This window comes from Amblyraja radiata, chromosome 25, assembly GCF_010909765.2.
Source record: "Amblyraja radiata isolate CabotCenter1 chromosome 25, sAmbRad1.1.pri, whole genome shotgun sequence".
NCBI lineage: Eukaryota > Metazoa > Chordata > Chondrichthyes > Rajiformes > Rajidae > Amblyraja > Amblyraja radiata.
In genome coordinates this window covers 30,519,517-30,532,874 of record NC_045980.1, presented here as the reverse complement: position 1 = coordinate 30,532,874, position 13,358 = coordinate 30,519,517, and the positions used below count along the sequence as shown (strand labels likewise).

Genomic DNA, 13,358 nt, shown 5'->3' with positions numbered 1-13,358 from the left:
CAGCCGCCGCCGATGCCACCGCTGCCGATGCCGATGCCGAGGCTCCGGGCGGTCCCCTCAGGAAATGCCGCTCCAGGCCCGCTGGTAGGCCGCGAGGACGGGTCGAAAGTGCAGCCCGGAGAAAAGCTGCATCTCCGACCAGGTAGGGACCCTGAAAATTAGTTTCCCCCTCCCCCCCCCCTCCCCCACACATAAAAAAGCTAGAACTCCTTAAAAACAAAACACTAAACTAACTAAAAATAAGAAAAAAGAAATGAAAAACAGACAGCTGCAGGCTAGGCAGCCATACCCCCTACAGGTCGGCGCCATTCCCCGAGAATGCTTGGATTTTCACTAGATGTTCAGGATTATATTGGATGCGCTGATTGGCGAATAAGTTGTTTCTACGCGTGCTTGTCTGTACGGAGTTTGTGTGATTCTCTCCGTGACTTGCGTGGGTTTTCACTGGGATCTCTGGTTTCCTCCCACACGCCAAAGACGTACAGATTTGTAGGTTAATTCGCTTGGTATAATTGTAAATTGTCCCCAGTGTGTGTAGGATAGTGTTAGTGTACGGGGATCACTGGTTGGCATGGACTCAGTGGGCCGAAGGGCCTATTTCCGCTCTCTATCTCTAAACAAAACTAGATGAGTGGAATCTGGGCAGAGTTGAGTGGAATGTGGAAAGAATAAAAAAGATGAGTAGAAATGGATGCTTGATGGTCAATATGGACTTGGTAGGCTGAAGGACCTGTTTCCATATTATAAGATTTTATAACTAAGATTTAATTGCATCAAACACTGTGACCATGAGTTGACTGGTTGAAGTTTACCTTCAGCTTTAAGTTGTAAATAACATTCATGTGAAATTACAGTGCATTTTCCTTCTGTCATATTTTATTCTGTTTTTAATCTTGAGCCGAAAATTGCATTTCAGACTTGTTACCCACTTTCTACATTCAGTCATCGTGCACATGTTGGCTATGGTATAGCAAGATATTAACACTGATGGAATCACAAAAGTTTGTGCATTCATCCTATGTAATGTACTTACAGTGTGACAGAAAAATATGCAAAGACATAAGGTGAGTGGTCCAGGTCAAACCCAAATCACATGCAGGCTATTGTGGACTAAGTACCACTTAAGAGCATATTTTGTCTGCTTCTTCAATTACTTTGTTGACGATTGAGAATAGACTGAGCAGTAGTTATTAAATAGATTTGAAGAAGGGTCTGAAGAAGGGTCTCGACCCGAAACGTCACCTATTCCTTCGCTCCATAGATGCTGCCTCACCCTCTGAGTTTCTCCAGCATTTTTGTCTGAATAGATTTGTCCTGCCTTTTGTGAATAGGAAGTATTTAGACAATTTTCCACATTGTTAGGTATATGCCAGTATTGCAACCGTATTGTAATAACCTGATTAGAAGAAAGTAAATCTGCTGCATCTCTAGCCAAGCTGTTCAAATACCTTTAGAGCTTTGGGGTGTACCCTACTATGTGGTGTGACCTGTTTGCCATAAAACAAGTCAAATTGAATCCACTCAATCACTTCCAAATCAGTCTGTTATCATTTGTCAGCAAGGGGTAGAAGATATTATGAAAATCCAATAATTTCAGAGTCAGCCATTACAATATGATACCAGCTTTTTAATTTCCATGGTAACAGAATTTAAATTTCCACGGAGTGATTTGAATTTTGCTATTTAGATCCTTAATCCAGACATCTGTGTTATTCATCAAGATTGTTAAGCATTGTGCTGCTGTTTTGTTTTTCAAATTACTTTAAAAGTCCATAAACACAACATTTAATATACATTTAATATACATGTCTCCATCAATGTTCAATGTTATTTCACTCAAGAACATAAAAGCTTAGTGATATTCAATTTGCCTTTTACAAATCTTCGCAAACTGTCTCATTTAAACCTTATGGTTTAGAGTGAAAAACTGCACGACTTTAAAAAGTATGAGTTTTATGTTCATGTTTAGATAACTAGATTTAATCAAGATAGAAACAGAGCCTGCGGAACTTGAGAACATTTTTGAATTTGCCTCGTGAGTTGCAGAAGTCTTGTGAAAGAAGGTACAGTCATGTGGTGCTTTAACAATAACTGAAAAGCCTGCTATACATGCAAACTACATTGATGTCAGTTTTGCCGCCTCCTGTTAATTAAAATTATTTTTTCTTTCCATATCACTGCTGACCTCTTCAGCTGAGTGAAACCCCTGCACGTCATAGGATTTCATTGTTTACCCTAACCATATGAAGTTGCTTATTGGAAAAACTGCTCTGAAATGCTGATATTATTGAAGACTTCTCTGCATGCCAAGATGGATGTAGTCGTTTCCATGACACTTTTTGAATGAGCAGTGTGTTTTACAATTTTAGATTAGTTGACCATATACTTTCCTTGGTATTTGTGAGTGCCATTTAAATTAAAATTTACTACTTCATTTTTCTAAATGACAGGCTATACTTAAAATAATTGTGGTGCTTTTTGATTGCTCCTTTGCTTGTAAAATTTGGAATCCTTTGAATCAATGTTCACATGTTCTCAGGCCTATGAGTTTCTTTCATTTATAAAATGAAATCCCTTTGCCCATTTTGGTTAAAAATTTCCATTTCGTTTTCATGGGAAATTAAAACTGAAAGCATCATCACATGATTCACATGAACACGAATCTTAAAACCAACTTCCCTGCTCATCAGTTTGAATTAAGTTAGAACCTCTTCACAGGAAATAAAGGTAGACAAAAAATGCTTGAGTCACTCAGCGGGTCTGGCAGCATCTCTGGAGAAAAGGAAAAGGTGATGTTTTGGGTCAAGGCCCTTCTTCAGACTGAGAGTCAGGGGAGAGGGAAACTAGAGGTATGCAAAGGTATGAAGAACAAATGGATGAAAGATATGAATGGAACAAATCAAAGCCAACAACGATGATCAAGGAAAGGTAGAGCCCACAATGGTCCATTTTTGGCTGTGGAAAAGGTGATAATGAGTATCTACAAACAGTAAGATTAAGCAGTCAACAGTGAATCTGGTTGGACCGTAGCATACAACAAATATTCTTCTGAATTTTCACCACCTCCAACGGGATCCCACCACATCTTCCCATCTCCACCCCTTTTCACTTTCCACAGAGACCATTCCCTCCAGATCTCCCTGATTCATGCATCCCATGATACCCAAACCACCCCCTCTCCAGGTACTTTCCCCAGCAACTACAGGAGATGCAAAACCTGGCCCTATACATCCTCCTTCGACTCCAAATAAGGAACCCTGACAGTCCTTTCAGGCGAGGCAGAGGTTTAGTTGCACCTCCTCCTACCCAATCTGCGAGACCAAGAGCAGACTGCGTGACCATTTCGCTGAACACCTTTGCTCAGTCCACCTTGGCCTACACGATCTCCCAGTTGTCAAACACTTTCACTCCCATTCCCATACTGACCTTTCGGTTCTGGGCCTCTTCCATTGACGGAGTGAGGCCAAGCGCAAATTGGAGCTTGGGCAGAATTCACAAAATCTGGGAAAAGCTCATGATGTTAGGCAAGTTCATTTAGCCTTCAAAATTCTGTCAAGCGGACATGCTGTGTATAAAAATGACCTGGACTACAGTGGAAATATGTAAACAGAAATTCAAAGTAATACCGAAGAGAGGATTGTATTCATGGAGAACATTTCACAAAATAAGAATGGCCCCCAATCTAATGCTCTCAAAGTGTAGTCAATGTTCTAATGCAGGTGTTATGGCACATGGATATTTGCTGGTGTAGTTGACATAGGGTGGAGGGGAAACAGAATGTCCACATATCCTTGCCTAATACAGATTTCTGGTTCCCTACACTGGTTTGGAATCGGGATAATGATATAGAAATAGGTGGCCTGCTTGTAATATTCATTTCCATAATTCTCTGTCTCAGAGGGTGGTGGAGGCTGGTTCTCTGGATAATTTTAAGAAAGAGCTAGATAGGGCTCTTGAAGTTAGCGGAGTCAGGGGATATGGGTAGAAGGCAGGAACGGGGTACTGATTATGGATGATCAGCCATTATCACATTGAATGGCGGTGCTGGCTTGAAGGGCCGATTGGCCTACTCCTGCACCTATTGTCTATTGTCCATTGTATTTGTTTTGATATTGTAGCAGACCTTGTCTGCATGCAGCAAGATCTAGACAACATTCAAACCACACAAGTGCCAGAGTACAATTTCCAGCAAGATATCACAATATTCTCATTCACAATCTCTAATGAAATATCAGTTGGCATATTGACAATGGATAGGTTGGCATCATAGATGTTTCCTTTATCTAATTCATCCCTCCTCAAGTTCTGATAAAGAGTTGTTGACCTGAAATGATTACTCTGTCTCTTTCGGCATGTGCAGTTTGACCTACAGTATTTTTTTTTTGATTTGTTATTTTTGCCCGTGACTATGTTGAGCTGCCTAATTTGTAAAGATGCTGGTGGACAGTATGTCAACAGATTCCTGATGTATCTTGTAGGTCGAAAGGTTTTGGGGAATTGAGAAAAGAGCCATTTGTTACTGAAGATCCAGCTTCTGACTTTTTTGTAGTCACAATACAGTAAACCTTCAATATCACAGACCTGTTCAAAATGGATTTTTTGGTTATAGAGGACTGTCTCTTTAAGAACACAGGCTGCTAGAAACACTGCGGAGGCTATTGAAATTGTCACGGCACTGAAATTGACAAGCAATCTCTTTGACTGACACTTAACTCTATTAAACAATGTAACAAACACCTTTTAGTTTTGTAGCAGTAACAAAAAACAATTTTAGCTGTTAAAAATAACTTTGAAAACAACTCGGTGTTTCACGGTGTGATAGTTGGATGGAATCCCTTAATCGGTGATAGTGGACAATTGGCAATAACGGACCCCCCACCCCCCACCATGGTCCATTATAATGAGGGTTTATTGTATTTACGTTAGTGCTTCAATTATGTTTCTTGTCAATGTGACCCGCAGTTTACAGATAGGTTTAATTGTAGGGAATGGTAATTTTGCGATTAGACCATCCTCTGCCTGCCACCTCGATGATGCAAATCCTACTTGCCACTTTAGACCATGCCAGAAGGATGTTAGTAATTAGGGGATGCTTCATTGTCTAACGAGTTCCAGGTGGAATATATCAATCCCTTCATTAAATGGAAGAAGCTGAAGATATTTAGGGCTAGTCCAAATTCTCAGAATTTAGCAGATTTAACATCCAACAATTGCAACTATTTTCCTTTTTGCTAGCAATAACATGCCAGTGACAAATTTTCCCTGTGTTTTCTTGCCTGATGATACACGCACCATTTTGGAATGCTGCCTTGACATCAAGGACAGTAACTCACCTTACCTCTGGAATTAATCTTATATCCTTATTTGGATCAAAGCTACAGAAAGGTTTAAAGCCAATTTGTAGTGAACAAAAACATCAGGCGCTCACAAAATCAAATCAATGCGTGGCCAAATTCTCAATTATCCGTACTTAATCCTTGACATTTAATGTGATTGACTGTTAGATAAATTTATTCTATTATATACATCCAGAATAGTTAGCTCATAAGTAAATGCAGAGAAGGATAATATATTTTTATAGCAGAAGGTAAGATCTGATTTATTTGAAATGGAAAAGTAAACTCCTGAAACAGTATCTATTTTTGTAATGTCACAAGTTGGTGATTCTACCAGTTGATTCAGTATTTACTTAGTATTAACAAAAACTTTGCTAATCCATCCATTCAGATTTAAAATCAAACTTCAATGAAGCAAAACTCTTAAGCAGTCTGTGTCAAGGATCCAGGACATTGACATTTAAAGAATAATCCAATGAGTATGAGATATAAATGAAAATACAGTAGAACTAGTTTGCTTTTTGCAGATTTTGGCAGCAAAAATACTGGAGCTTAGATCTTTTTGCCTTTTATTGGCTACAAAATAAAGGTTTTGGTTTAACTCTGGCACTGCTATGTGGTTTCTACCACCAATTTGGAGATTTTGATTTGGAGACTGTTTCCAATGCCAGAATTTGACTGGTAACATTGAAGTGCTTTCAGATATAATTTTTCATTTTATATGCTTCACAGGAATACGTACCAAATAGAAGCTCAAAGGTAGACATAAAATGCTCGAGTAACTCAGCATTTTTGGAGAGAAGGAATGGGTAAAGTTTCATGTCGACACCCTTCTTCAGACCCGAAAAGTCACCCATTCCTTCTCTCCAGAGATGCTGCCTGGTCCCGCTGGGTTACTCCAACATTGTGGCTACCTTCGATTAAAACCAGCATCTGCAGTTCTTTCCTACACAAATAGAAGCTCAAAGTGGCTTGAAAGATTTCCATGTACCCATTAGATTACCTTTCAGTCTGGGGTCAAGGAAAGAGAGTTCACGTCGCGGCCCTGTTTCCACCAATCTTTCCACCACCGTGTACAAGAAGCACAATAAGCGACAAGACAGACACCATTGTCTGCAGATGCCGAGAAGTGTGTTCAGCTCTGGCTATACAACTTCTAATCTTGTGTGTGGACTCGATAAGAAGGAGAAGCCTTTCAGTCTGAAGAAGGGTCTCGACCTGAACATCACCTATTCCTTTTCTGCCTGATGCTGCCTGATGCTGCCTGACGCGCTGAATTACTCCAACATTATGAGTCTATATTCGGTGAAAACCAGCATCTCAGTTCCTTCCTATACCCATTAGCTTGTATTTGTATCAAGCTTCAAAAAGTGATTGCCCTATTCCTGTGCATAGTGCCATTTTGAGAAGTTACAAAGTCTTCCATGAATATTCTATCCATGTGGAACTGTTATGACATAAATCAGTGTTCAATACATAATTTACATCAGTGTTGCAAATTGTAGGGCAAATACTCCAAGGGGATTGACTGCAGGAAGAGGCCCCAACTGGAGTGTAAATGTTTATTTCCTCATCTGTTAAAGTGTCCATTCCTACCTGAGCTTCAGCTTTAAGGTAAATTTTCCAAGTTCCCTTTGTTATGGGCCCCAAATATTACAAATTATGCCTTTAGAATTTTGTTTCCCCGGGTCTTGAGCAAAATAGTCGCCATTTTTTAACTGCACACTTCTGGCATGAGCATGCAATTGATCTCTGCATCCCTTATGGTATATTTCAGCGAATGATATATTGTCACCCGGTGGGAAAGGAATTAATTTAACAATGACTAAAGACTGATAACTTAGCTGGAGAACTTTCAGTAGTTTCAAACAAAGTCTCAATGTCCTGCTGGAAGATAATTGCCCTCTAAATTATAACTTTTTTTCTCTTTCTACAGATTATTGACCCATATTTCCAACATTAGATTTTATTTCAGTTGTGCAATATCTGATGTATTTGACTTTCAAAAAACATATTGTCGACATTTCCACTTCAAAAACAAAAAAATGCTTGCAGAATCAGCAGGGAAAGAACATTTCATTTGATGCCCTTTCATAACAACAGTATTGATGAAATTGAAAAACTTTGGAATATTTAACTTTTGCCTTCAATTTCTTTATTCTCTTTCCCCTTCCCCATCATTCCTCCAAGTGGTCTCAGGCAATCTGAGACCCCTTGTTACTCAGTGATCCAAGTTCAGCAAAGTCTAGGTAGATCACTTGAAGATGTGCCATTCACCAAAATGAAAACTAAGAGATTTGGCTTCCATTAGCGAGGCAAAGGAACCTACAGTGCTGATAATCAAACAGTCAGAAGATTGGCTATCTGGGGGTGGAGGTGTTGTATGAAATATGTAGTTTGATTTTCTGTGTGAGCACCTGTGGAATGGTTTTTACTGTATTACCATCAGGCATGAGATTTCTCCGCGGATTTCTACGGACTTTGAAATTTGGTTTAAAAAAATCTGTCTAAATCTCCGCTATAAATGGCTTTCACCACCGGGTGGCGCCCGTAATGGCCGCCTCGCCAGCAGTCTGTCTTGTCCCTTCTCTGTTTTTATAATTTTCAGTATGTCTTGAATGTTTGTTTTAATGTCTCTTGGTATGTTTTATGTGGGGGGTGATTGGGGGAAACCTTTTTCAGTCACTTACCTCGACTGAGATGCGATTTATCCCCGTGTTGCATCTCCGCCCCCCCCTTTGCGGCCTACAACGTGGAGTGGAGCAGCTTTGCCTGGAGATCACCCGCGGGTGTAGCGTGGACTTACCATCGCGGTGCCTGGGATCTTATCGCCAGTACTGGAGCTCCGACCGCGGGGCCGGTGGACTTTAACACCGTGAAGCAGCGGTCTCCTGTAAGAAGCGGACGACTTGGGAGCTCCATGCTGCGGAGTGTTCCGATCTGTCCCGACGCCGGAGTTTCGATCATCCCGACGCGGGTGCGGGCCGACCATCTTTGCACGCGTATCTCTACGGCTAGCGCTCAGCTCCACACATGTAGAGTAGTGGTTTTCCTCTGTCCCCTAGGCCTACCGTACCGGGGTTGGGGCGGGAAGCATAGAGTTACGTACACAATGCTCACACTGTATTCAAGAGTCTGTATGTCATAGACACTTCAATGTTCTATTTTTTAATCAGATAAAATGTGTTATTGTATGGTATAATTTAAAAAATTACTGTAAATTAAGGGTAAACAGGCAAGAAAACTGTGTCATTTCAAGGTACAATTATCAAAATATTTCTGCATAAAGGAGGCGTTGCCCCCTTTAACCCCCGCCAGGGGGTCTCTTCCTCTTTTTCCCTGTTTTTTCCTGTCTCATGCCTGTACCATTCTAGGAACTGAAAACCAGGAGAGGGGCTGGGAGGGGAGGCTCTCACATGAAGCGTAGAAAAGTAGCATTTAAGAGGGTTTTAGATAGGCAATGGGCATGCAGGGAATGTAGGCGTATGCCTCACGTGCAGGCAGAGGGGATTAGTTTAATTTCGCATCATGTAAGACACAGACATTGTGGCCCAGAGGGCCTGTTCCAATGCTGCATAGTTCTACATTTCTATGTTTTTCCAATAATGCATTGTCTACAAAAGATTTGAGTTGGTGTGATTGCATCAAAGGTCTCTCGATAGGCAAAACCGACACAAAACCTCATGGAGGCTATTTGTAGTGTCCCACAAATTTTGGGATGGTGGTAAATAATAATATGAGACCTTTTTCTGCCCACTTTTTATATGGTTTATATAGACTCAATGGGTATATGGGTGTCATGATCTTAAGTATTGGTTTTTTTCACCTTCTAGTAGCTTAAGTATGACTGATCAGATGAGAAGAAATCCTCTCATTGTTTGCCAAACTGCCTTTAAGCTTAATTATGAATGTCATTTGTGAATTATGAGAACATAATTCTTGGCTGCAATTTATGGACATTGTAATTTTCCATAAACCTATCCAAAATACTTAAGAACTTTAATTTAATTTCATGACATAGTTTGGACGATATAAGTCATCATTTCAACTCTTTTCTTTTTAATAATCTTGGCAAAATTCCTTTGAACTGTAGTTGATAAATTGATCATCATTAAACACAATATTCATTTTAAGTGCTGGAATGACATTTCACCTTCCTCATTAATTTTAAGTACCTCAATTTTCTCTCTCACAAAACACGTCAAAGAATCTTGAAATTGTTCATTAATGTCAGATTTGCAGCAGTTGTTTTCATTTGGTTGTCAGAAAGAACCTGAAGCAAGATGCAGTTGCTTGTGTATTTGCAATCTTTCATTCCCTGTGTAGATCACGTTGCTTCCAACTTTCATTTCACCTTGTTGCTCAATGAATTGACCTTGCAGTTCTCCGCCCTTGTGTTAAATCTGCAACCCCCTCCTCTCTTGTGGGACAAGGATTAGAATTGGAGTATCATGTCCCCATCCAAATGAACTCTCTTTGTGTATGGTGTCTTGCTGTGGATTAGTTTTACAATGAGTACCATCGCTAATCCCTAACTTGAACTCTTTGAATATCCACATACATGCAAATTAAAGTATAGAGTTTCAGTAGAAATCACTGAATAATGACCAAGATGAGAGTTTTTTTATTTTCCTTCGCTAATAGAAAAGTTAATAGTATCAACTTCTTTGATCAGGTGAACAAGAGACGTATCCTGTCTATGTGGTTCTATACATTTCCTGTTGAGCCATGAAGAGAAACTGGTTGTAGATCTGCAAAAGAAGGTGCCCATTTACCAAACATAAACTAACTTCTATTCAAATGACCTTTTATTGAAATAACCGTGACTATAAAGCAAGTGGCAGCTGATCAATTATCGTCTGAAATAAAACAATAAAAGTGAGACATTTCAGCTGAGTGGCGAAGTTGGATCGTAAGGCTAGCTCTGCCAGTTAAGGGAGTTGTACATGGCAAATAGGAATATAGATTCATTTTGTTGGAGTTTAATTATCTCATTCACAAGATAGTACTGCAGGGCTTTTCAGGATAGTGTCCTATGCTCAACCATCTTCAGCTGCTTCATCATCGTTTAGTTTAGTTTATTGTCATGTGTACCGAGGTACAGTGAAAAACTTTTGTTACGTGCTAACCAGTCACACTTCTTGTCTAACAATCTCTGGGCAGTGAACATATCCAAGAATGGGTGCAACAACCACCCTCACCAGGAACACAATTGTATTGCCATTGCTCGCTATTTAATGTACAAGGCTATGGAATAAGTGCTGGGAAATGTGATTAACCAAATAGTTCAATTTCTGTCTGAAATGTTCCTGATAAGGCAAATAGCTGCTTTGTGTTGTAAATTTATACAATTCTGCAACAAACCACAATTTACACAATCACAAAATACAATTTGCAACATGAATATACTAATTTTTAAAACCTGTCTTTCGAAACATCTGTAATGCCGTTCCAATAGATAATTGGTGTATCTGGTGAGATCCTAAGCATGAAGTGTACACAACTGAGCTTCATCATGAACTAGGTACAAACACAAAAGTGAGGATGAGCCCAGCTGTGCAAAAGCTGTTGGCTAGCTGTTCTCCTTTGAGGATCTCCATCTGGGCCATTATCAATGCTAATTTATGGAACATTATGCGTAAATTGGCCGTTGCTCCTTCCCACATTGCAGGAGTCATCTTAAAAGTTCACTTTTGTAAAAGATACTTTATGAATACAATTTTCCCCCTTTAAATATTCCCCCCCTAAATTTTTTTTAAGAACAATTTACAATTAATGAATGAAGGTTTTGATCAATTTTGACCAATTCTGTCTTCTGCAGCAATTGCTGATTTCATTTTGGATTTTCATCAACAAAGGTCGTTTCAGATTCTGAGCCACAATTTCACTCCTTGTCTGGTGTAGATTTGGAATATTAATTTTATCCAAAGAGTTTGACTAATTCTATTTTTCAATATTTTTGCTTTTTTTCTCGCAACAGCTGGAAGTGACTGATGATTTTGATGAACGTAAACTTATTCGGTCCACAATTTATGAACTGAGGAGGAACGAATTAAAAAGAACAGAGGAAACACTATCCTCCAAACGTTTTCGTTCTGAAAGAACAAATAAATGCCTTGAAGACAAAGAGAATCATTTACGGTAAGGATGTTTGAAATACAGCAATTAATTAAGCCACCCAGTGCTAAGATGAACATTAGTTGATATAATTAGAATGCAAAAACGATGGTAATGCATGTAAATGCTACTTGTTCTTTTGTTAAAATGCTTTATCGCATCTGGGATTCAGCTGGGAAACTGTAGGCCTAGTGAAAAAAAGCGAAAGGTAAAGTAATACGGCTACATCAAAAGTATATTTTATGCTGTCAATGCAGCATTAGCAAAATGTTTTGAGTAATGTCTTTAGATTAGGTTCAAGGAACATCAGTCTCCATTATTTTTAAAAGAGCAACAATTGATTTAGACCGTATACCAAAATGCTGGAGAAACTCAGCGGGTGCAGCAGCATCTATGGAACGAAGGAAATTGACAACGTTTTGGGCCGAAACCCTTCTTCATACTCAACAATTGATTTAGACCAATTTGGCTCTGAAAGAACAATGCAGTGGAACTGGTTGTGTGAGTTGCTGTGTGGAGAGCTGTTATCACTAGGAGATATTGAGGTAAAAACATTGCTGTAGTTCATAAAACAAAATTATGAATGATAGGTTAACAAGAAAGAAATATATTCAAATGCAGAAGGAGAAATACACAGTTGTGCTGAGTATATGATGTTCTAATGCTGAACACGATGATAACCATATAACCATATAACAATTACAGCACGGAAACAGGCCATCTCGACCCTTCTAGTCCGTGCCGAACACATAATCTCCCCTAGTCCCATATACCTGCGCTCAGACCATAACCCTCCATTCCTTTCCCATCCATATAACTATCCAATTTATTTTTAAATGATAAAAACGAACCTGCCTCCACCACCTTCACTGGAAGCTCATTCCACACAGCTACCACTCTCTGAGTAAAGAAGTTCCCCCTCATGTTACCCCTAAACTTCAGACCCTTAATTCTCAAGTCATGTCCCCTTGTTTGAATCTTCCCTACTCTCAGTGGGAAAAGCTTTTCCACGTCAACTCTGTCTATCCCTCTCATCATTTTAAAAACCTCTATCAAGTCCCCCCTTAACCTTCTGCGCTCCAAAGAATAAAGCCCTAACTTGTTCAACCTTTCTCTGTAACTTAGTTGCTGAAACCCAGGCAACATTCTAGTAAATCTCCTCTGTACTCTCTCTATTTTGTTGACATCCTTCCTATAATTAGGCGACCAAAATTGTACACCATACTCCAGAATTGGCCTCACCAATGCCTTGTACAATTTTAACATTACATCCCAACATGATGTTAAAAGTATTTCAAATCCTTGGAGATTCCTGGAGATTCAGGCCAACATAACATTGCAATGAATGGTAATTTTGATTCTTTTACATGTTACAGGATATTAGAGAGGAATTAAAACCATGCCAAGGTTTTAAGAGTAACCAGTTGTGCTCAAACTAAGCTGGATCCTGTCTGCCACTCACGTTCACTTTCTCCACCACCAACACACCTAGATTACAGCATATACCATCTACAAAATAACTGCAATTACTTAAAGCTAATTTGACAATATTCAAAACCTCCACAGCTCCTACTGCCAAGGCAGATAAAGGCAACAGGCTCATAGGAAAACCATTGTCTGCAAGTTCTCATTCACTTCGCACAACATCCTGACTTGAAAATACTGCTGATCCTTCATTTTGACTCTAAATTCTGGATCTTCATTCCTTACAAAGTGGATTACCATTGGCAGCAGGACTGTAGTAGTGCTTCAGAATGACTCAACACTACCAAGAGTAACAAATTCTGGGGTTGCTAGCAATGTAAATTAGATAACTTTTGTAAAATAATAAACAAACAAAATTCTTAAATGCTGTTTGAGTTTGACCACAGTCTTATGAATAATTGTTATTTTGATACATCTTAT

General features: G+C 39.4%; 1 protein-coding gene across 4 annotated transcripts in view; it reads left to right on the top strand.

Annotated features, from left to right (window-relative positions):
- Positions 1–13,358, top strand: part of smtn (smoothelin) — a 177,284-nt gene that overhangs the window by 40,788 nt on the left and 123,138 nt on the right. For all 4 annotated transcript variants that reach the window (XR_004415737.1, XM_033043698.1, XM_033043696.1 and 1 more), the window contains exon 2: positions 11,317–11,477. Coding sequence is in view for 3 of the 4 variants with exons in the window: in XM_033043698.1 (XP_032899589.1) it covers positions 11,317–11,477 (161 nt within the window). In the remaining variant the exon portion in view is untranslated. The remainder of the gene's footprint in view (positions 1–11,316; positions 11,478–13,358) is intronic.